Source organism: Hemitrygon akajei, chromosome 1, assembly GCF_048418815.1.
Source record: "Hemitrygon akajei chromosome 1, sHemAka1.3, whole genome shotgun sequence".
In the NCBI taxonomy this organism is placed as follows: domain Eukaryota; kingdom Metazoa; phylum Chordata; class Chondrichthyes; order Myliobatiformes; family Dasyatidae; genus Hemitrygon; species Hemitrygon akajei.
In genome coordinates this window covers 212,113,766-212,135,163 of record NC_133124.1, presented here as the reverse complement: position 1 = coordinate 212,135,163, position 21,398 = coordinate 212,113,766, and the positions used below count along the sequence as shown (strand labels likewise).

General features: G+C 45.7%; 1 protein-coding gene across 1 annotated transcript in view; it reads right to left on the bottom strand.

Moving 5' to 3' along the window:
• The window catches only part of mthfd2 (methylenetetrahydrofolate dehydrogenase (NADP+ dependent) 2, methenyltetrahydrofolate cyclohydrolase), a 37,917-nt gene extending 31,394 nt beyond the window's left edge, over positions 1-6,523 (bottom strand). Inside the window, exon 1 of the mRNA XM_073060046.1 lies at positions 6,366-6,523. Within this exon, the coding sequence (XP_072916147.1) occupies positions 6,366-6,448 (83 nt within the window). The 5' untranslated portion in view covers positions 6,449-6,523. The remainder of the gene's footprint in view (positions 1-6,365) is intronic.
• Positions 6,524-21,398: the final 14,875 nt, after the last annotated feature.

Sequence of the window (21,398 nt, the reverse complement as noted above, 5' to 3'; positions counted from 1 at the left end):
TTGGGTATATTCAAAACAGAGATGATAGGTTCTTTATTACTCAGAGTGTCAAAGGTTACAGGGAGAAGCTGGAGAAAGGGGTTGAAAGGAATAATAGATCAGCCATGCTGAATGGCGGAACAGACGCTATGGGTTGAACAGCCCCAAAAAACATTGCATCTAGGTTTCTGTGTATTTTACCATGAACTGAAGCCTTTCGGAAGTGCAAAAGGAGGAGCTAGAAGAGGAAATGTCCAGCGAAGACACACTGGACTGCAATAGATCAAAGCAAATTACCAATCAGAACGGTTTTAAATGTGTGGTATTTGTTCACTGTTAAAGGAGAATTACCATCTTCTTTCACTGAATTAGCCTTCAGCTTTGCTCACTTCCACTCAGAACTGATAACATCAATATTCAAATTAAATTTATTATCAAAGTACATATATGTCACCATGTACAATCTTGAAATTGGTTTACTTGCAGGCATACAACAGTAAATCAAGAAGCACAATAGAATCAAATAAAGAGCACACCCAACTGTACAAATAAATAACCAATGTGGGAAAGACAACAAAACTGTGCAAATATAAAAGAAAAAAAATTAAAAGTTTTCCAATGTTGGGGAAGTCCAGAATGAGGGGTCACAGTTTAAGGATAATGGGGAAGCCTTTTAGGACCGAGATGAGGAAAAAACTTCTTCACACAGAGAGTGGTAAATCTGTGGAATTCTCTGCCACAGGAGACAGTTGGAGGCCGGGTTCATTGGCTATATTTAAGAGGAAGTTCGATATGGCCCTTGGGCTAAAGGGATCAGGGGGTATGGAGAGAAAGCAGGTACAGGGTTCTGAGTTGGATGATCAGCCATGATCATACTGAATGGCGGTGCAGGCTCGAAGGGCCAAATGGCCTACTCCCGCACCTTTTTTTCTATGTTTCTAAGCAATAAACATTGAGAACGTGAGGGAGTTGTAAACTTAGCTCCATCATGGGCACTAGCCTCTGTAGTATCTGGGCATCTTCAAGGAGCGGTGTCTCAAAAAGGCAGTCGTCTGTCATTAAGGACCCCCATCACATGCCTCTTATCATTGCTATCATCAGGAAGGAGGTACAGGAAGCCTAAAGGCACACTCACAGCAATTCAGGAAAGGCTTCTTCCCTCTGCCATCTGATTTCTGAATAGACACTGAACCCACGAACATTACCTCACTACTTTTGTATTTCTGATTTTGCACTACTTATTTATTACTTAATACATTTACCTACTGTAATTCATACAGTTTTTTCTATCATTATGTATTGCATTGTACTGGTACTGCAAAGGCAATAAATTTCACGACATATGCTGATATTAAACTTGATTCTGACTCTGGAGAGTCCTAGAAAGTGAGACCAATATGCTGCAGGAACATTTCAGTGACGGATGAGTGATCCCAGTGAGCCAGCCAGCAATCTATGGAGGGGGATAAACAATCGATGTTTTGACCTGAAACCCTTCATCAAGGACTACAGGAAATTGATACACAGGTGTTTTAGGGATCCAAGGATGCTACCTGACCTGCTGAGTATTTCCAACCTTTGCTTCCCCTGCTTTGCTCCTCTCAGATCCGCTGTGATTAACCAGACTCCGCCACCTCTGCGTCAGCACCACAGCCAAGTGTGGTATTCAAGCTGGGTTTGGTCTCCACCCACACCCCCCTCCCCACTAACAAAGGTGTGAAATCCAATTTTTCCAAGTCTGCTGAAAAGTCGTGAACTTAAAACCAGCATTAGTCTTCTGAATCTCAGAATATTTCCAGTGTTGTGTGTCTATTTCAGAGTTAGAGAGAAGACAGAAGGTTTAGAAAGACATAGGCAGGTCCGAGGACTGAGTTTGTTTTTTTTTAAAGAAAGGAAGCAGTCACGGGTGACTACATGTAAAGAAGGAGAAAACAGAGTACAAGATTGAATAAGCATAACAACATAAAAACAAGCAGTAAACAATATCAAAACTAAGATTGCTCTCTTTAGGGACTAGACTGGGGAATTGGTAATGGGACAGAGAAATGGTAAGAGACTCCAAATGATTTTCTAAACTCAGTCTTCATAACGGAAGACAATAAAAAACATCTTAGTATAAAGAGACTTGAAGGACAATCTTAATGAGGCGGCACAGTAGCGTGGCAGTTAGCACAACACACTTTACAGTACCAGCAACCTGGTTCAATCCCCACCTGCTGCCTGTGAGGAATTTGTACGTTCTCCCTGTGACCAAATGCCATTTCCTCCGGGTGCTCCAGCTTCCTCCCACAGTCCAAAGGACATACATAGAACATAGTTGTGCCGACCCTTAAACCCCGCCTCCCATATAAACCCCCACCTTAAATTCCTCCATATACCTGTCCAGTAGTTTCTAAATTTCACTAGTGTATCTGCCTCCACCACTGACTCAGGAAGTGGATCCATGCACCAACCACCTCCTTGGGTAAAAAACCTTCTTCTAATATCCCCCTTGAACTTCCCACCCCATACATTAAAACTATGTCCTTTTGTATTGAACAGTGGTGCCCTGGGGAAGAGGCACTGCTGTCCACTCTATCTATTCCTCTTAATATCTTGTATACCTCTATCATATCTCCTTTCATCCTCCTTCTCTCCTAAGAGTAAAGCCCTAGCTCCCTTAATCTCTGATCATAATCCATACTCTCTAAACCAGGCAGCATCCTGGTAAATCCCCTCTGTACCCTTTCCAATCCTTCCTATAGTAAGGCGACCAGAACTGGACACAGTACTCCAAGTGTAGCCTAACCAGAGTTTTGTAGAGCTGCATCATCACCCCGCAACTCTTAAACTCTATCCCTCGAGTTATGAAAGCTAACACCCCATAAGCTTTCTTAACTACCCTATCTACCTGTGAGGCAACTTTCAGGGATCTGTGGACATGTACCCCCAGATCCCTCTGCTCCTCCACACTATCAAGTATCCTGCCATTTATTTTATACTCTGCCTTGGAGTTTATCTTTCCAACGTGTACCACCTCACACTTCTCCAGGTTGAACTCCATCTGCCACTTCTCAGCCCACTTCTGCATCCTATCAATGTCTCTCTGCAATCTTTGACAATCCTCTACACTGTCCACAACCTTTGCATCGTCTGCAAACTTGCCAACCCACCCTTCTACCCCCACATCCAGATCGTTAATAAAAATCATGAAAAGTAGAGGTCCCAGAAATGATCCTTGTGGGACACCACTAGTCACAACCCTCCACTCCATATGTACTCCCTCCACCATGACCCTCTGCTTTCTGCAGGCAAGCCAATTCTGAATCCACCTGGCCAAACTTCCCTGGATCCCATGCCTTCTGACTTCCTGAATATTATCAAATGCCTTACTAAAAATCCATGTAGATCACATCCTCATCTATATCCTAGTATCCTCCTCGAAGAACTCTAGCAGGCTTGTTAGAGTTGATCCCTGATCAGACCATGATTTTCTAAATGCCCATAGATAAGAATGCCCTAAGAATCTTTTCCAACAGTTTTCCTACCACAGCCGTAAGGCTCACTGGTCTACAGTTACCCAGACTATCCCTACTACCTTTTTGAACAAGGGGGACAACATTCGCCTCCCTCCAATCCTCTGGTACCATTCTCGTAGACAACAAGGACATAAAAACTCTAGCCAGAGGCTCAGCAGCAATCTCTTCCCTCGCCTCGTGGAGCAGCCCGGGGAATATTCCATTAGGCCCTGGGGACTTATTCATCCTAATGTATTTTAACAACTCCCAACGCCTCCTCTCCCTTAATATCATCATACTCCAGAACATCAACCTCACTCATTGTCCTCACCGTCATGTGGTTAATTGGTCATTGTAAATTGGCCCATGGTTAGGCTAGGATTAAATCAGAGGATTGCTGGGCGACACAGTTCAAAGGCCCTGTTCCGTGCAGTCTCTCAATAAATATGTAAGAAAAATTGTCAGAGGAAAAAGTGCTGAATAAAATGAAAAGCGATAAAGGGAAACAAGTTGGCGCTGCCGACACATGGCAACATTTTGCGGGCTGCTCACGAATGCCTACAAGAAAATGAATCCCAGGGTTGTACGTGCTGACATATACCTTGATAATAAATTTACTTAGAAATTTAATGGTTTACAGCCTAAGATGGAAGGAAGTGATAGTGACGGATGGGTGTGTTGGCTGTTGTGTGCATATAACTAGAATGTTTATGGATAACAACCTGCACAAAATGCTGGAGGAACTCAGCAGGGCAAAGAGAAAACATTCAATGTTTTAGGCTGAGACCCCGCATCGGGACTGAAGAAAAATAGATGAGTCGGAGTAAGAAGGTGGGGGGAGGGGAGGAAGAGTTGAAGGGCAGCAGAGATCAGAGGGGGAACAGTGAGAGAGGATTTCCAACATCTGCATATTTTCCCTTGTTTTTGATGTTTATAGATATCTGTTTCAATGACATTATTTCCAGTGTGGTTAGAATGCCTGAATGGGATGACTGAAGTGACCTGGGTTGACGTCTGGTGCTGTTTGTATGTGGCTTGCACATCCTCTTCAAATGAACTTCCTCTTCAAATGAACTTCATTAGGGGGATTAATGTTGTCATAGTTACTGAGATAAGAGTGAAAATCTGTTCCTGCACATCTATCATAGAGACCAATTCTTTAAAACATTGCATCAAGGTAAAATAAGTGGGCGTGAACACTGATGTCTCTAATTTCTGGTTACCACTTCCAACTATCTCTCCCCCCCCCCCCCCCCCGTTTCTTGTTTGCCCTATTCTGCTGGCCCTCTGGCACTCCCTTCTCTTCTCCCCCACTGTCATGACCATCCTCTGGTTTCCAACCTCCATCATATAACACTATAGCACAGCAACAAGCCCTTCGGTCTATCTAGTCTGTGTGGAACCATCGATCTGCCTACTCCCATCGACCTGCATCTGGACCACAGCCCTCCATACTCTTTCCACCTATGTACTTATCCAAGTTTCTCTTCGAGGCTGAAATCAAACCTGCATCCACCACTTGCACTGATAGCTTGTTCCACACTCTCACCACTCTCTGAGTGAAGAAGGTCCCCCTCATCGTCTCCTTAAACATTTCACCGTTCACCCTTAACCCATGACCTCTGATTGTAATATCACCCAACCTCAGTGGAAAAAGCCTGCACTTACCTTATCTATACCCCTCACATTCTAGAGAATAAAGTCCTAACCTTTTCAACCTTTCCCTATAACTCAGGTTCTCAAGTCCTAGCAAAATCCTTTTAAATTTTCTCTGCATTCTTTCAATCTTACATCTTTTACAGCATGTTTTGATTCGAGGCAATCGAATACAACTGACTAACCTTTACAGTCATTAAAATAACTCCTTAAAGTCTACTGTCCAACATTTCACCCGCTGGGCTAGCGGGGCGGATTGTTGCATCATTCTGCTAGAGTAAGGCCTCAGCTAGCCAACTTGGAATGGAAACCGAGCTCAATCCTTGAAGACACCCAAGTCTCGCAGCCAAAACCAGTAGGGCTGCTTAGCGAACAATCGAGATAAAGGCGCGAACGGACACAACACTACAACTTTAATTACAAACTCCTGCGGCAAGTTACTTCAGAGCAGATGGAACACACGATTATATGAAAACTGGCTGCAAGTCTGGCGCGAAACCAGAGAGAAACAGAATCAGGAAAGATACCACTCCACTCACTGAGTTAAATGCATTTTAAAACGCAGCTGATAACTGGAATGAGAAATGAAGCGAGATGGAAATTTCAGTCGGGCAATTTAATCGCAGTTAACTGAAATTTCAGCTCTCGGTTAACCACATTAGTGTCATCGGAAGCTTTTCATTTCGTCGCTGTTTGCACTACAGAGGACCCTGCTTAGCAACAACAGACAATGAGCAGGTTTCCCTGTCACGTAAGCGGCGCCAGATATTTCATCAGACTCCCAGCCGGGGCTACGGGTCCGCGTCGCACACGACCCGGCAGAGAGGAGAGAAAGGGAGAAATGAGAGAATAGAGAAATTAGGTAGGGGGGAGGAAAGAAAGGAAGATGAGGTAGATTGAAGAAGGGGAGGAGGTGCAGGGCAGTTAAGAGGGAAAGGAGGAAGGGGAAATGGGAATAGGGAAGGGGAAATGGGAATAGGGAAGGAGAAATACAAAGAGGAAGGGGAAATTGGGGTGGGGAATGGGAAATAAATGAGGGAAAACGTGGAAGGGGAAATGGGGCTTGAAGAAGGGAAGGGAGGTGAAGAGGAATAAAGGGAAAGAGAGAATAAGGGTGAATGAGGAGACAAGTGGGACTATCTGGGAAATAAACCGAGTCTGACTAAAGGGGAGATGGGCTGAAGACCCCCATCGCTCACTCCAGGCTCTCCCCCCTTCCCCCGGTTGTCCTACCTCGGGGCGCTGGTGTGCAGGCGACAGACACTGACTAGACCGGCGCTGACGATGCGGAGCGAGTTACCAAAACCGGGAACCATGCCGCCGACGCCGATGAACCCTGCGGAAAGCGAGGCCGCGCGGCCGTCTGTACCTGCCTTTTACAGTCAGCCGGGGGCCGGGCACCCTCTTTCTTCTTCCATTGGCTGCCCGGGGATCCAGTAACAGACCTCTTTAACTGGCGATTGGCCAAATGGCTGTCAATCAGCGGTTGCCGCGCTACGAGTTGACGTCACGGCGAAATGAGCTCACACAGACTGCTGGAGAAACTCCCTGGGTCGGGTAGCATCTGTGCGGGGTGGGGTGGAACAAAGAATCGACGTTTCAGAATCAGTTATAGCACGGGCATGTCGTAAAATTTGTACAGCAGTACATAAAGACTGAATTACAGTAAGAAATATATAATAGTTAAATAAGTAAAAAAAAACATAGAAAATAGGTGCAGGAGTAGGCCATTCGGCCCTTCGAGCCTGCACCGCCATTCAGTATGATCATGGCTGATCATCCAACTCAGAACCCTGTACCTGCTTTCTCTCCATACCCTCTGATCCCTTTAGCCACAAGGGCCATATCTAACTTCCTCTTAAATATAGCCAATGAACCGGCCTCAACTGTTTCCTGTGGCAGAGAATTCCACCGATTCACCACTCTCTGTGTGAAGAAGTTTTTCCTCATCCCGGTCCTAAAAGGCTACCCCTTTATCCTTAAACTGTGACCCCTCGTTCTGGACTTCCCCAACATTGGAAACAAGTAGCATAAAGTAGTGCAAAAAAGTAATGTGTTCATGGATTCAGGGTCTAGATAGATAGATAGATAGATACTTTATTCATCCCCATGGGGAAATTCAACTTTTTTCCAATGTCCCATACACTTGTTGAAGCAAAACTAATTACATACAATACTTAACTCAGTAAAAAATATGATATGCATCTAAATCACTATCTCAAAAAGCATTAATAATAGCTTTTAAAAAGTTCTTAAGTCCTGGCGGTAGAATTGTAAAGCCTAATGGCATTGGGGAGTATTGACCTCTTCATCCTGTCTGAGGAGCATTGCATCGATAGTAACCTGTCGCTGAAACTGCTTCTCTGTCTCTGGATGGTGCTATGTAGAGGATGTTCAGAGTTATCCATAATTGACCGTAGCCTACTCAGCGCCCTTCGCTCAGCTACCGATGTTAAACCCTCCAGTACTTTGCCCACGACAGAGCCCGCCTTCCTTACCAGCTTATTAAGACGTGAGGCGTCCCTCTTCTTAATTCTTCCTCCCCAACACGCCACCACAAAGAAGAGGGCGCTCTCCACAACTGACCTATAGAACATCTTCAGCATCTCACTACAGACATTGAATGACGCCAACCTTCTTAGGAAGTACAGTCGACTCTGTGCCTTCCTGCACAAGGCATCTGTGTTGGCAGTCCAGTCTAGCTTCTCGTCTAACTGTACTCCCAGATACTTGTAGGTCTTAACCTGCTCCACACATTCTCCATTAATGATCACTGGCTCCATATGAGGCCTAGATCTCCTAAAGTCCACCACCATCTCCTTGGTCTTGGTGATATTGAGACGCAGGTAGTTTGAGTTGCACCATATCACAAAGTCCTGTATCAGTTTCCTATACTCCTCCTCCTGTCCATTCCTGACACACCCCACTATGGCCTTGTCATCAGCGACCGAGTTATATTGGAAGTCTGATGTGTACAGGGTGAACAGGACCGGAGAGAGTACGGTTCCCTGCGGTGCCCCTGTGCTGCTGACCACCGTGTCAGACCTACAGTCTCCCAACCTAATCCTAATCCTAATCCTAATCAGAAATTGGATGGCAGAGGGTGAGAAGCTGTTCCTGAATCGTAGAGTGTGCGCCTTTGGGCTTCTGTACCTCCTTCCTGGTGGTAGCAACGAAAAGAGGGCATGTCCTGGTTGCTGGGCGTCTAGAAAAGGAATGATGATTTCCATCGGAGCTGCTCGCTGAGTCAGCTTAGTGGCACCCAGGTTTTGGGCCGTGGTGTTGCATCAGAACCGGAAAGGGAGGGGAAGGAGGCAACAAATAACAGGAGTGGGGTGGTGGAAGAAGAGGATTACAAGCGGGCAGGTCATAGGTGAAACCAGCTGGGTAGGGGTGAAGAGGGTTGGTGGGTAGATGAATGGGTAGTGGGAGCCATGGAAGAGGTAAAAGCTTGGAGTAGAAGGAATATGATAGCAGAGCATATTGGAGTATAAAAGTATCAATTTACCAAAACTATTAAGTCAGTTCTGAGCTTATGCATGTACTCAATTTAGTAGAATGAAATCTTAGGAACGTAGAGGTAGCTAAAGAGCTAAAGGAATGTAGATTAGAACATTGCTCAGTTCCGAGTTTCCTATTTGCTATGCATGTACCCAATTTGGTAGGAGACTGCAGTCTTAAGATGACAATGGTGTGTTAATGAGAGGTAGCTAAAGAGCTAAAGAAATGTAAATTAGAACATTGCTCAGTTCTGAGTTTATTATTTGCTATGCACAATGTACGTGCAGCACGTGTAAAATGCAACTAGAGATTGCTTCAAAAGCTGCTGTGTCCGAGGATCGGTGGGCAATCAGCGACTAGCTCAATGACTGTCTCAGCTTTGATTTGCAAATTAAAGTTTAACCCTTCTTGAAGAATCTTGTGCGTCTCCTGGTCATTTGTAAGGCACAAAAAACCACGACATAATTGGCGACCGCGGCAGGACCGCTGTCCCATGTATCCTTTATTATAGACTTGGTAATAAGGTTTACTATTCTCCCAACATGTTTCTCTCTTGCTTAGATCATAGCATCGATCATTCACATGCGAGTGGGATACAAATGATCCTGGGAACACCCTCTGCCCCACTCGTACCACGGTTCTGCACTTGTCACATTTCCCTTCAATTTCCCCGACATATAGAATCAAATATATTACAGTCAATAATGTTACAGTCCACATAGAGTTCATTTTTGCTGCCTTTTTAGCCTCACCACCAACGGTTCTTCACCGGGAACACAAGTCCACTCAGTGCGGCTTTCGGGCTTCACCGGTCCTTTTACCCTGGATGCGTGTGTCCACCCTTTTTCTTTTGTCCGTACAGCCGCCTCTGTTGTTAGCAGGACCTGGAAAGGGCCTTCCCACTGTGGCTGTAACTTCTCCGGCTTCCAGGTCCTTACCAGAACCCAATCTCCAGGCACGATCTGATGTAAAGCAAAATCGAGCAGCGGAGTCTGGGCCAAGAGACCCTTTTTCCGTAGTTCTGCAAAGGAACGAGATAGTGCCAGTAAATAGTCCCTTACAAAGATATCACCCCCTTGTAGCGTGGGGTACCCTTCCACCTTATTCCAATACGGGAGTCCGAACAACATCTCATATGGGGATATTCCTATGTCCTTGCGGGGCGCTGTTCGTATTCTTAAAAGGGCAATAGGGAGACACTTAGTCCATGGTAGTTTGGTTTCTAACATCAACTTGGTCAGTTGTGCCTTTAGGGTGCTGTTCATTCTTTCTACTCGTCCCGAACTCTGGGGATGCCACAGGGTATGGTATTTCCATTGGATACTCAGTGCATCACAAATTAACTGGTGCCTCTTGGAGGCAAAGTGTGTCCCTCTGTCCGAGTCTATGGACCCCATGATCCCATATCTGGGGATTATGTTCTCAAGTAGTATTCGGGCTACCGTAGGCGCATCAGCTTTGGTAGTCGGATATGCTTCCACCCAGTGGGTAAAGTGATCCACTATTACTAACAGGTACTTCCATCTCTGCACTGGGGGTAGTTCGGTAAAGTCGATTTGGACTCTATGGAACGGTCTCATGGCCAGTGGCTGGCCACCTTTTGGAGTAGATCGCATCACTTTCTTGTTTAACCGCTGGCATGTCGGACATCCAGTTACCTCTTGCTGGGCCAGTGTGTATATTCCTTTGCATACATAGTCCCTCAGAATTGTATCACACATGGCCTGTACTCCCCAGTGGGTTTGATGGTGCAACTGTTGGAGGATGTTGCGGGTTACTTCCTTATTTAGTACCTGTCTCCCATCAGGGACCGTCCATTTACCATCAGTGTCTTTTCGGGCTCCTAGTTGGTTCATGCTATCAATCTCCATTCGAGTAAACACAGGTTGTTTAGTAAGTCCTTCCCTCACTGGTATCAAGGTCAGGAGCTGTATCGGTTCTTCAACTGCTGCTCGTTTGGCCTCCCCGTCTGCTAGACGGTTCCCCACCACTTCAGGTGTTGACCCTTTTTGGTGTCTGGGTACATGTACTACTGCAATCTCAGTTGGTAAGGCCAGGGCTTCCAGTGTCGTACTTATCATTTGTTCATGTGCCAGTCCCTTTCCCCTGGCCGTTATCAGTCCTCTTTCTTTCCATATCTTCCCAAGGGTATGTACTATCCCATAGGCGTACTTAGAGTCAGTGTATATGGTTCCGATTCTCTTCTCCAATATCCTCAGAGCCCTCTGGAGTGCGTATAGTTCGCACGACTGGGCCGACCAATTTCCCGGTAATCTCCCGGACTCCACTATTCTTTCCGTTTCTCCGTCGATGATGGCATATCCGCTATGCCGTATCCCATCAATACATCGAGACGATCCATCTATATATAGCTCTTGCCCTTCTCCCAGAGGAGCTTCCTGTAAGTCTTCCCGACTTTTCGTTTGCAAGTCCAGAAGTTCAATGCAGTCATGCTCTGACTCCTCTTCCTCCAGTCCTCCATATAGGAACTGGGCTGGGTTGCAACTGGAATCTTTTGCGAAGTTCAGGTCTTCTCCGGTCATCAGGATAGTCTCGTACTTTAAAATGCGAGAGTCAGTCAGCCACCGGTGTGCCTTCTGGGCCAGTAAGGTGCTGACCGAGTGTGGAGAATGCACTGTGATCTTCCCTCCAAAGGTTAGTTTCCGGGCTTCCTCTACCAATACCGCTGTCGCTGCCACTGCTTGGATACAGGTGGGCCATCCACACGATACCGGGTCTAACATTTTTGACAGGAAGGCCACGGGTTGCCGCTTTCCTCCTTTTAGTTGGGTGAGTACCCCTAGGGCCATTCCTTCGGCATTGTTGACATACAGTTGGAATGGTTTTTCCAGGGCTGGTAAGGCTAACACCGGAGCACGGATCAATTGCCCCTTAATGTGGTTGAACTTTTGTTCTTCCTCCTTAGTCCATTTTACCGCTTGCTCATCCTGTCCCAGCTTATCGTACAGAAATTTCACCAGGGGAGTATAATTCTCAATCCAGATTCGACAATACCCCACTAACCCTAGGAACTGTTGTATCTCCTTCTTGGTACGTGGTAGTGACATTCCCGTTATTCCAGCTATCCTTTCTGGGGTAATGCATCGCTGTCCTTTACTGACCCGGTGTCCCAGATACCTTACTTCCTTTTCTACAAATTGCAACTTTTTCTTTGAGACCCGCAGCCCCTGCTTCCCCAGGAAGTTCAGTAGTCTGATGGTGTCTTCCTGCACCCCTTCCTGTGTTGGCCCGGATAGTAATAGATCGTCCACATACTGTAGCAGTTGGCTCTCTGGAGCACATTGGAATTCTGCTAGTACTTGCTCCAAGACCTGCCCAAATAGGTTAGGTGATTCGGTGAACCCCTGTGGCAGGACCGTCCACCGGAGTTGTCTTTTCCGCCCCGTCGTAGGATTTTCCCATTCGAACGCAAACATGTCACGACTGCTCTCTTCTAGCGTGCAACTCCAGAAGGCATCTTTTAGATCTATTACACTGAACCATTCATGGTCAGGGGAGATCTTACTCATCAGTGTGTAAGGGTTGGGCACTACCGGGTATCGGGTCTGGACAACTGCATTTAGACCCCGCAGGTCTTGTACCATCCGATAAGTCCCATCTGGCTTGCGCACCGGGAGTATTGGGGTATTATACGGTGACATACATTCCTCCAGTAGTCCGTCAGCGATCAGTCCTTCAAACACCGGCTGCAGCCCTTTTCTTCCCTCCATCGCGATGGGATACTGCTTCCTCCTCACTGGGCGACCATCCGGTAGCAAGGTGATCTGTAAAGGGCTGATGTTCAATCCTCCCCTGTTTCCCTCTCTATACCATACCTCGGGCTCTATTTTCTGATCGTCCTCTTCTTTTAATGCGAATAATTTTACTATTATTTCTCCATTGCTTGGCACGGTTCCAATACCCAATTGAACTTGCAGATCCCTTCCTAATAGGTTAAACCCCGCCGAGGGTAGCAGGAGAAGGTCTTGCCTTGTTGCCCTATCTTCATATCCGACTTCCACGTTGTCCACAATGGGCACTTGTATTGTCTTTCCTCCGATACCGGATACCCCCATTACTTTTGTTCCTGTCCGGGCGCCAGGGGGTATCTGGATTACGCTAGATCTTTCGGCACCTGAATCTACCATAAAAGTTGTATCTGACCCTTGGGGACCTACTTTTAAATTTACCAGGGGTTCCTGCCGATAATTCATCCCCAAGGGGTGGAACCCCCGACCTCCCTAGTCTTCATCTTCCATCATAGCGTACGAGCGCACTTCCCGTCGGTATCTGGGGCACTCGCACCTGAAGTGTCCCTCTTCGTTGCAGTGAAAACATCTTAAAGCCTTCTTTAGCCCTCCTCCTTGCTCCTGGCTACTACCTCGATCCAACCATGGTCCCTGTCTCTCTCTCTACTATCTGCGGTTACTTGTCGCACTGTCTGGACCATTATCCTTGCCGTCTTCTTTTGTTTCTCTTCATCCCTTCTTACAAACACTTTCTGTGCCTCCCTAAGTAGTTCACTTAAGGGTTTAGTATTCCAATCTTCTAGTTTTTCCAGTTTTTTCTTATATCTGGCCATGCTTTCGATACAAATTCAACACGAATCAGCTGTTGGCCAACCTCCGTCTCAGGGTCTTCGATTTGCGGAGCGGTAGGGGGCACATATGGGGCGGCAGGTGGTTGAGCACCTCCCATGTATTCTTTTTCTGTCCCCCTTCATTTATCGTTTTCAATTTATAACTATTTGTCGTTGGTAACCAGCATAGGGCATAATCACTTTCTTCGGGTTTAACGTTAGGTTTTGAATTCACGTACAGATTAAGGGCTTGTTGTACCCAACCCTCGCTAGACCCGAACTTAGGCCATCACACAGTCGACCCTTGGATCGGCTGGCGGGACCAGAATTCACAGTACTGTATCATTTTTTCTTTGACTTCCCTTTTCGCCTCCCATAATCCCAATTTTCTAACATCCGTCCCAACGGACTATCAGGGGGTACCCCGGGGTATTTTTCATCATTGGCGCCTGGATTTCCTTTACCCTTTTCTCTCTTAGACCCCTTATTCCCCATCTCGAGGACTTGCTCGGTTCCAATCCACCCGCAGGCACCCCGTAATTCCACAATTCTCGTGCACTACGTCTCTGCAGGAATTTAATTTGAATGTGGCCCACCTAGCTCGGTCACTCCTGTCCAATTCCGGAACCTGTATTCCCGCGATCGCCCAGGAATTCACCTGCAGGCACCCCGCAGTTCCACAATTCTCGTGTACTACGTCTCTACAGGAAGAATCACCTGCAGGAACCCCGCAGTTCCACAATTCTCGTGTACTACGTCTCTACAGGAGAAATCACCTGCAGGAACCCCGCAGTTCCACAATTCTCGTGTACTACGTCTCTACAGGAGAAATCACCTGCAGGAACCCCACAGTTCCACGATTCTTGTGTACTACGTCTCTACAGGAATTCAATTCCTTACCTGGGTCCTGTGCACAGAAATTACTCGATCGCTCACTGTCTCAACTGCCTCGACAACCCCTCTTTGTTTCCTTGAGTCCGCCGGATATCACTCGCTCAAGCCGCGCGGGGCGACAAGCAAGGAATCAGGGACTGCCGAACTCGGCAGGGTGCACCTTCTTCGATGTCCTTCCTTGCCCCCCTCACGGCTGGAGTGTGGATCCCGGACGAGCACCCCAAGTTGTCAGAAACGAGCCACGTTCCCGAATAATGGCTTCAAGACAAATTCAAGGAAACAAAGTTTATTAACAGGTCTGCAGAGCTGGGCCCCCACAGAGAAGGGAACCCTGAACCTTACAGGGCAGCAGGTTTTATCCTTCTTCCTTACCACCCCTCCTCCCTGACTCAGGAGGTACATAGTCTTATCCCATTCCATATTTGGAGTTTTTTTTTACACATTTCTGTAAAACAATAGTCCATATCTCAGGACTTCAATGATTCCACAAGCAAGTAATCTCGGCAGGGCTTCTGCATTCCTGCTTATCAGTGTTACGTATTCAGGCAACAATAATTATAGATGAGTTAGACGAAGGGTTTTATAACAAATAACACGTTTATTAAACACTGATAACAAACCCCCTTCAAATGTAAACAAACCCAAACAATGATCCGAGCTCAGCTGCTCAAACAGTCCTTAATAGCGTTGCAGTCCCAAACAGTCTTCAAAGCGGTATTGAAAAGAACTCAGTTCTTTAACGAGATATGCCGAAAGAAAACAGTACTTTAAAACGATATGCCGACAGTTCAAAAGCTCACGGTACTTTTAAAAGGAGAGACTTTTTAAAGCGATGTAAATTCTCTTCCACGTCGATGTCCTTCGATTCCCAGCGTCGAACTCCCACGTCGAATTTTATTAAATATAACAACTTAAAGTGACTGACCTTCCTTCCACAATATTCTCAATCTCCCGCTTTTTCCAGCGGAGACTATCATGGGAATAGTAAACGAAATCCTTCCGAATGAGGATCACACAAGATCGAAGTCAATCCATCGAAAATCGATTTTTCTCGATCTCCATTTTCCAAACTTCACTCTCCCTTAGCAAAGAAACCGTTGGCTCTGACCTTTTAAACTTTAGGCATTATATAAAACTTCATTTTTAACTAAACTGCGTCATCACATTAAATCACACAGTAACATGAAGTCATCTTGGCAAATCTAGCCACGAACTGCCCCACCTGACAGGGTGGGTCTCCCTTTTATACCCTGTAGAAAAAACCTGTCACATGACCTCTACTGGCGGGAAAATGACATCACTCCACCATCACAAAACCATTACCTCATGTCCAGTATAACTTCAACCCCAGTCACGTGACAAGGGTACCACTGTCACGTGTCACGGGTACGTAACATCAGACATAATTAAATCACATTTGTCCCTAGACATAATTAAATCACATTTGTTCTTTGACTTTAACCCACATTTGTCCTTTGACTTTAAATCAGACCTCTTTCAGAAACGCACATCTTAATTTTGAATCTTACAGAACCGCTGTCAAAGGGTCTCTCCGGTCCAAAGAATCTGGCAGAATTGGGGGTTAACAGAGGAGGCTCAGAGGATTGCTCAAGGACACTGCAGTGAGGGTAAGTACAAATAAGTTAATACGTTAAGAAAATGTCCACGTGGTGTTGGTAAATCCCTGTGAGTACCGCTTCATATGAAACGAAGGGCTGAACGGGCAGGGAAAGTAGAATAGAATTAGAGTAGAAAGTCCTCTTGGATACCGCCTTAAGAGATAAGGGTCTGCACGGGCGAGGTGTTAGACTAGGTGTAGAATTAGAGTAAGTTATAGGAAGAAAAAGTCCACGTGGTGTTAGACTAGGACTAGGTGTAGAATTAGAGTAAATAATATTATCCAGTAAACAAACTGAATCTCTGAAATACCTTAAAAAGAGAGAATAACATGACAGGTAAAGGAACAGCAGTAGAGATTCTGAGCAAAAAATTCCCATTAGTTCAAAATGAGATCACAAAAACTTCAGAAAAATGGGAAAAAAGAACCAAAAACCTGGTCACAAAGTGGCCAAAAGAAGGAACATTTGATGTAAGTTTGTGCGAAGAAATGGAGGGACTAATTAAAAATTACAAATCAAAAGATAAATCTAAGAAAAGAGAGCAAAAAAAAAGAACGAGAAATGGAAGTGCTAAAACTCTTCAGAACGGAGGGAGAAAGGCTGAGGAGGACAGGTAGAATATTGATTACAAGCAAGGAAGATACTAAGGTGCTGGAGAAACAGCCTGTTAAAGAGAAAGAAGGGTATGATGAGAAGCTGGCTTCAGCTCCGTACCCGGATGCGAAAGAAACAGAAAAACCCCCTCCCTATAATGAGGAAGGAACCCCTAAGCATTGCCACCTGCTGACGGGAACAGTAAACATGCAGGGAGAAGTACAGGTTTGGGATAATGAGGAGGAAAAAAAAACAATACGAGAAGGAAAAAGCGGTGATATGGCAGGAGATACAGGCAGAAAGGATAAAGATAGAACAGGTACAGAGAGAAATGCAAGAAGGGATTGAACGGATGAAATACTTGAGAGAGGAAAAGGAATATGAGGAGTATCGATTATACCATAGAAATAAACAGACTAGAAAAGGTGACTCATTGGAGGAGCAAGAGTTAAGTGGGGAGAGAGAGAGGATGTGAGAATTTGTGGGGAAGAGGTAGGAGGCAGAAGCCTAGAAGGAAAGAAGGAGGCAGTAGGGGAGCGACTTGCGGAAGTAGAGAGAGAGCCAGATAAGTTACTAAAAGGGGATTGCCAGGAGAGATGCGAAAAATATTCTAGGGGCCAACCAAGTATTGAATCAAGACAGAAAGGAAGGACTCCAGAGGGAGACCGAGGGAAGAGCAGAACCCCGGAGACATTTGTGTGGGAGGCAGTAAAGACATACCCTGAGACAGATGGGGAGTCAGGTGAGGAGGAAAGCCAGGGCAGGTGGGAAGGAGGAAGAAGAATGATGCCGTTGTTAGTAAAAGGATCAGGACAAGTGCAGTATATCCCTTGGGGATCCCAGGACCTAGAAGGGCTGAAAAACACTCTGCCCAATTTACATGAAGGAGCAGGGAAATGGATTAGAGCCTTTGAAGAAGAAACAGCGGGACGATTATTGGCTATGGGAGATTTGAAGGCACTGTTGATAAGGTTGATGGGAACCTCCAAATTTAACAAACTAATGGAAATGGCTGGCATAGTAAACTCGAACGACCCAAGAACTGATGGAGATGGGTTTGACAGAGTGAGGCAGAGAGTATGGCAGGCCCTCAGAAAGCTTTATCCACCCAAAGTGGACCCCAAAGCCTTAAAAGGGGATCCACTGGGAGACACAGAAAACCCAGCAGCCTACGTAGAAAACCAGTTGAAAAGGTGGAGACTGGAGACTGAGCAAGAGGTGGAGAATAGTTTATTTATGACCTCACTGTTCTGACATAGCATTTTGGATGCAATGCCACCACAAGTAAAATCCAAACTGGAGGAGGTGGTTGGGCTAACGTCAAAGACCCCACAAGAATTTAGAGACCACGTAGTCCATGCGGTTGAGAAATACCGGAAAGACAAACAAAGGTTGGCTGAGCAGCAGGAAGAGGTGCAAAGAAAGTTAATACAAATGCAGCTCGAAGAACTCAAAAAGAAGGAAAAAGAGAAAAACAAAAAGATGCTGCCAACAACCACCGGTTCGAGTACAGCCATCGAGCTGGACAAAGCACTGCTATATGGAGGGACCGATCATGCTGTAAGACAAGGGCTGGAAAACCCCATGCCAATAATTGTCTTTGAGGGAGCATTCCCACAAATGCCCTATCAGGAACAGACTAAATTCAAACAGCCCAGACAGGACTGGAAGTCCCAAGGAGGGGGACAGAGGAGCTATGGGCAAAGGGGAGGCAGATGAGGAACCCATTGTTCAGGTCATGTTAGAAGGGCAACTGACACCAATGATGATAGATACTGGAGCCACGTACACTTGCGTACAGCCACAGTATGCCCTTCACCTTCCCATGTCAGGAAAGTTTATTAAGGCGGTAGGGTTCTCGGGGAAAACACAGTTGACACAGTGCACGGCTCCAGTGCAGTTGAGAATGGGAAATAAAGGAATTGTTTTGCCGGTGCTAGTATTTAAAGGAACTCCGATTAATTTGTTAGGCAGAGATGCCTTATTGAAACTGGAATTAAAATTAGAATGCACCAGAAATGGGCTGAGTGTGAAAAGAGCAGGGGCTCAATTGATAGTGCAAGAAGACAAGAAAGCTAATGTCTTTTGGATAGGAGACATCGCAGATCAGATTCAGGAAACCTGGGGAAAAATGGAAAAAGGGCGTGCAGGCTATATTACCCAGGGCTGTAATGCCCAAATCTGAGCTACATTGTACAGTGATTTTTGAAAAGACTCAGAACAGGGAGTTAGAGTTAGAAATGGCACCTGGAGGCATGTACCCAACAGCACCTGGAAGGGGGAGGCTGTGATAATTGGAAAGCAAGGGGCAGCTTTACAAGTGGAACGCCTTTTTAGAAAAATGGTACAGGATACCGGAGGCGGCGCCCCACGTAATGTTGTTGGTAAATAAGGGATATCAGTCTAAAGACTTAGGACCTTTAGTTAAGAGTGCTGAAACCGTAACAGTGTGGAGGAAAATCACGCCAGAGGTGTGGATATCAGAAGACAACAATTGTGTTAAAATAATGTTAAGTGCAGATATGGTAGGGGCAGTGAGAGAGGTCAAAATAACTCCCCACCCACACCTGCCCTTGCTGGGAAAGGAAAGAGGCCAGCAGAAAGATAAAAGGTTAGATGAGTTGCCGTCTATTCTGTGGTCACAGCATGACACGGACGTAGGGAAAATAAAAACAGCGAGTCCGGTGGAAATAAGGCTAAAAAGGGGAGCGGTTGCACCCAGGAGATCACGGTGCCCTCTGGGACCGGGGGCGGAAGAGGGAATAGCATCGACAGTGCAGGGGTTGCTTGAAATAGGAGTGCTTGAAAGAACAAACAGTCCATGCAATAAATACCCCGTTGTTGCCGGTCTTAAAAGCAGATAAATCTAAGTGGAGGTCGGTGCATGATTTGCGAGCGGTAAACGATGTGGTAGAGGACTGGCCAGCGGTAGTCCCCAACCCACACACACTTTTGACTAATGTTCCACCAGAAGCAAGTTACTTTTCAGTGATCGATTTGTGTTCGGCTTTCTTCAGCATTCCTCTGGCCGAGCAGTGTCAGTATTTGTTTGCATTTACTTACAGAGGTGCTCAGTATACCTATACCAGAATGCCGCAAGGATTTAAAGATTCACCACACATTTTTAATCAGGTATTGAAGGCAGACCTAGAGGGCATGCCATTGGAAAGTACATTGTTACAATATGTGGATGACCTGTTGATTTGCTCCCACAGCGAAGAACAGTGTAAGCAGGACACTATAACTCTGTTAGAGAAGCTAGCGCACGGAGGACATAAAGTATCCAAAAAGAAACTGCAATTCTGCATGCAGCAAGTGGAGTACTTAGGCAGGGTAATATCCAAGGGAGTGAAGGCGATAGCACCAGATCAGATTGAGGCAATAGCTAAGGCCCCAAAACCCCAGACTGTAGGGCAGATGGTGACATTTTTGGGAATGGCAGGGTACAGCTCAGATTGGATAGGAGAATATGCTGAGATTGTGGCACCTTTAAGAAAGATAATGAAAGAAGCAGGACATACAAATTTGAAGAACGGCTTACAGTGGAATGGAGAGGCGGAGATAGCTTTATACAGAGATGCACTACCAGTAATATAGCCGATTTTGTCCCTTTAGACTATGAAGGAGAACCCCATGATTGTGTAGGGAAGACGATGGCATTTGCCAAATTGAGAGCAGATTTACGGTCAGAACCACTAGAGGATATAGATAAAAAGGTTCTGTTCGTAGATGGCTCTTGTTATAGGGATTATGATGGAAATCACACAGGATTCTCAGTGGTGCAGCAGGATCAGTCGAGCTATAAGATTATTAGGATGGAGTCCTGTCCCCAACCGTGTTCCGCCCAACTAGCCAGAACTCAAAGCCCTGACAGCTGCGTGTGAAATGATGGAAGGTGAGAAAGTAAACATTTATACTGATTCAGCATATGCTCACGGAGTATGCCATTTGTTCGGGGCAGTGTGGACGCAGAGAGGTTTTTTTAAAAAAAAGTAGCGGAGATCCCATACAACATTGTCAGCAAATTCTAGACTTAATAAAAGCCATAATGAAACCTAAAGCATTGGCTATAGTAAAATGCCAGGCACATAAAAGGGGAAACGATGTAATAACAAAGGGAAATCAAGCTGCAGACGAGGAAGCTGGAAAAGCGTCTGGATGTACATCAGCTGTCATTGCCCCCCAGGTAAGCCTAACTCCAGAACCTGACGTGGAGGACCTAATTGAAATACAAGGTAAGGCAACTTTGGCAGAACAGACAATGTGGAGAAAAAGGGGGGCCAAGCAGAACCCGGAAGGCTTGTGGAGCATGGAAGACGGTTTGTTGGTAGCGCCCACCCCTCTACTGACGTTTCTGATTTCAGAAGCGCATGGGATGGACCATTGTGCAAGGGGGGAAGTGATATGGAAAATAAAGAAGGATGATTTTTGGTTACCTTTATTTACAGGCTTCAGTGGACTTTGTTTTGTCACAGTGCGAGGTATGCACACAAAATAATGTTCGGAAGGGAATTACAACCCCAATAGGTCACATTCCTGTACCTGAAGGACCATTTAAACATTTAGTGATTGATTACGTAGACATGACAAAGACAGTGGTAAAATTTCTGACAAATGAAGTGATCCCAAGGTTTGGAATACCTTACAGAAGTTAGTTCAGACAATGGTTCAACTTTTATCCAGAAAGTGGTCAAACTGGTACTACAAGTGCTGAGGATAAAGCAAAGGTTTGGATGTGTATACCACCCTCAGTCGCAGGGCATTAATGGAACCCTGAAAGCCAAACTAAACAAAATTTGTGCAGACACTAAACTTAATTGGGTCGATGCTTTACCGTTAGCATTGATGAGTTACCGCATGCAAACTAATCGAGTGACATGCCTGACACCGCATGAGATGCAGGCTGGAAAGCTATCATACCTGTGATAGGGGTAAGCAAAAATGTTGAATGGATAAAATATATATACTATAATCAGCAGAGGTTCATCAACTACACCGATGATGCACTGGAGGCCTTTGGGCAACAGCTAGATGCAACTAGCAGGGTGGCGTGGCAAAACAGACAGGTACTAGATTGGC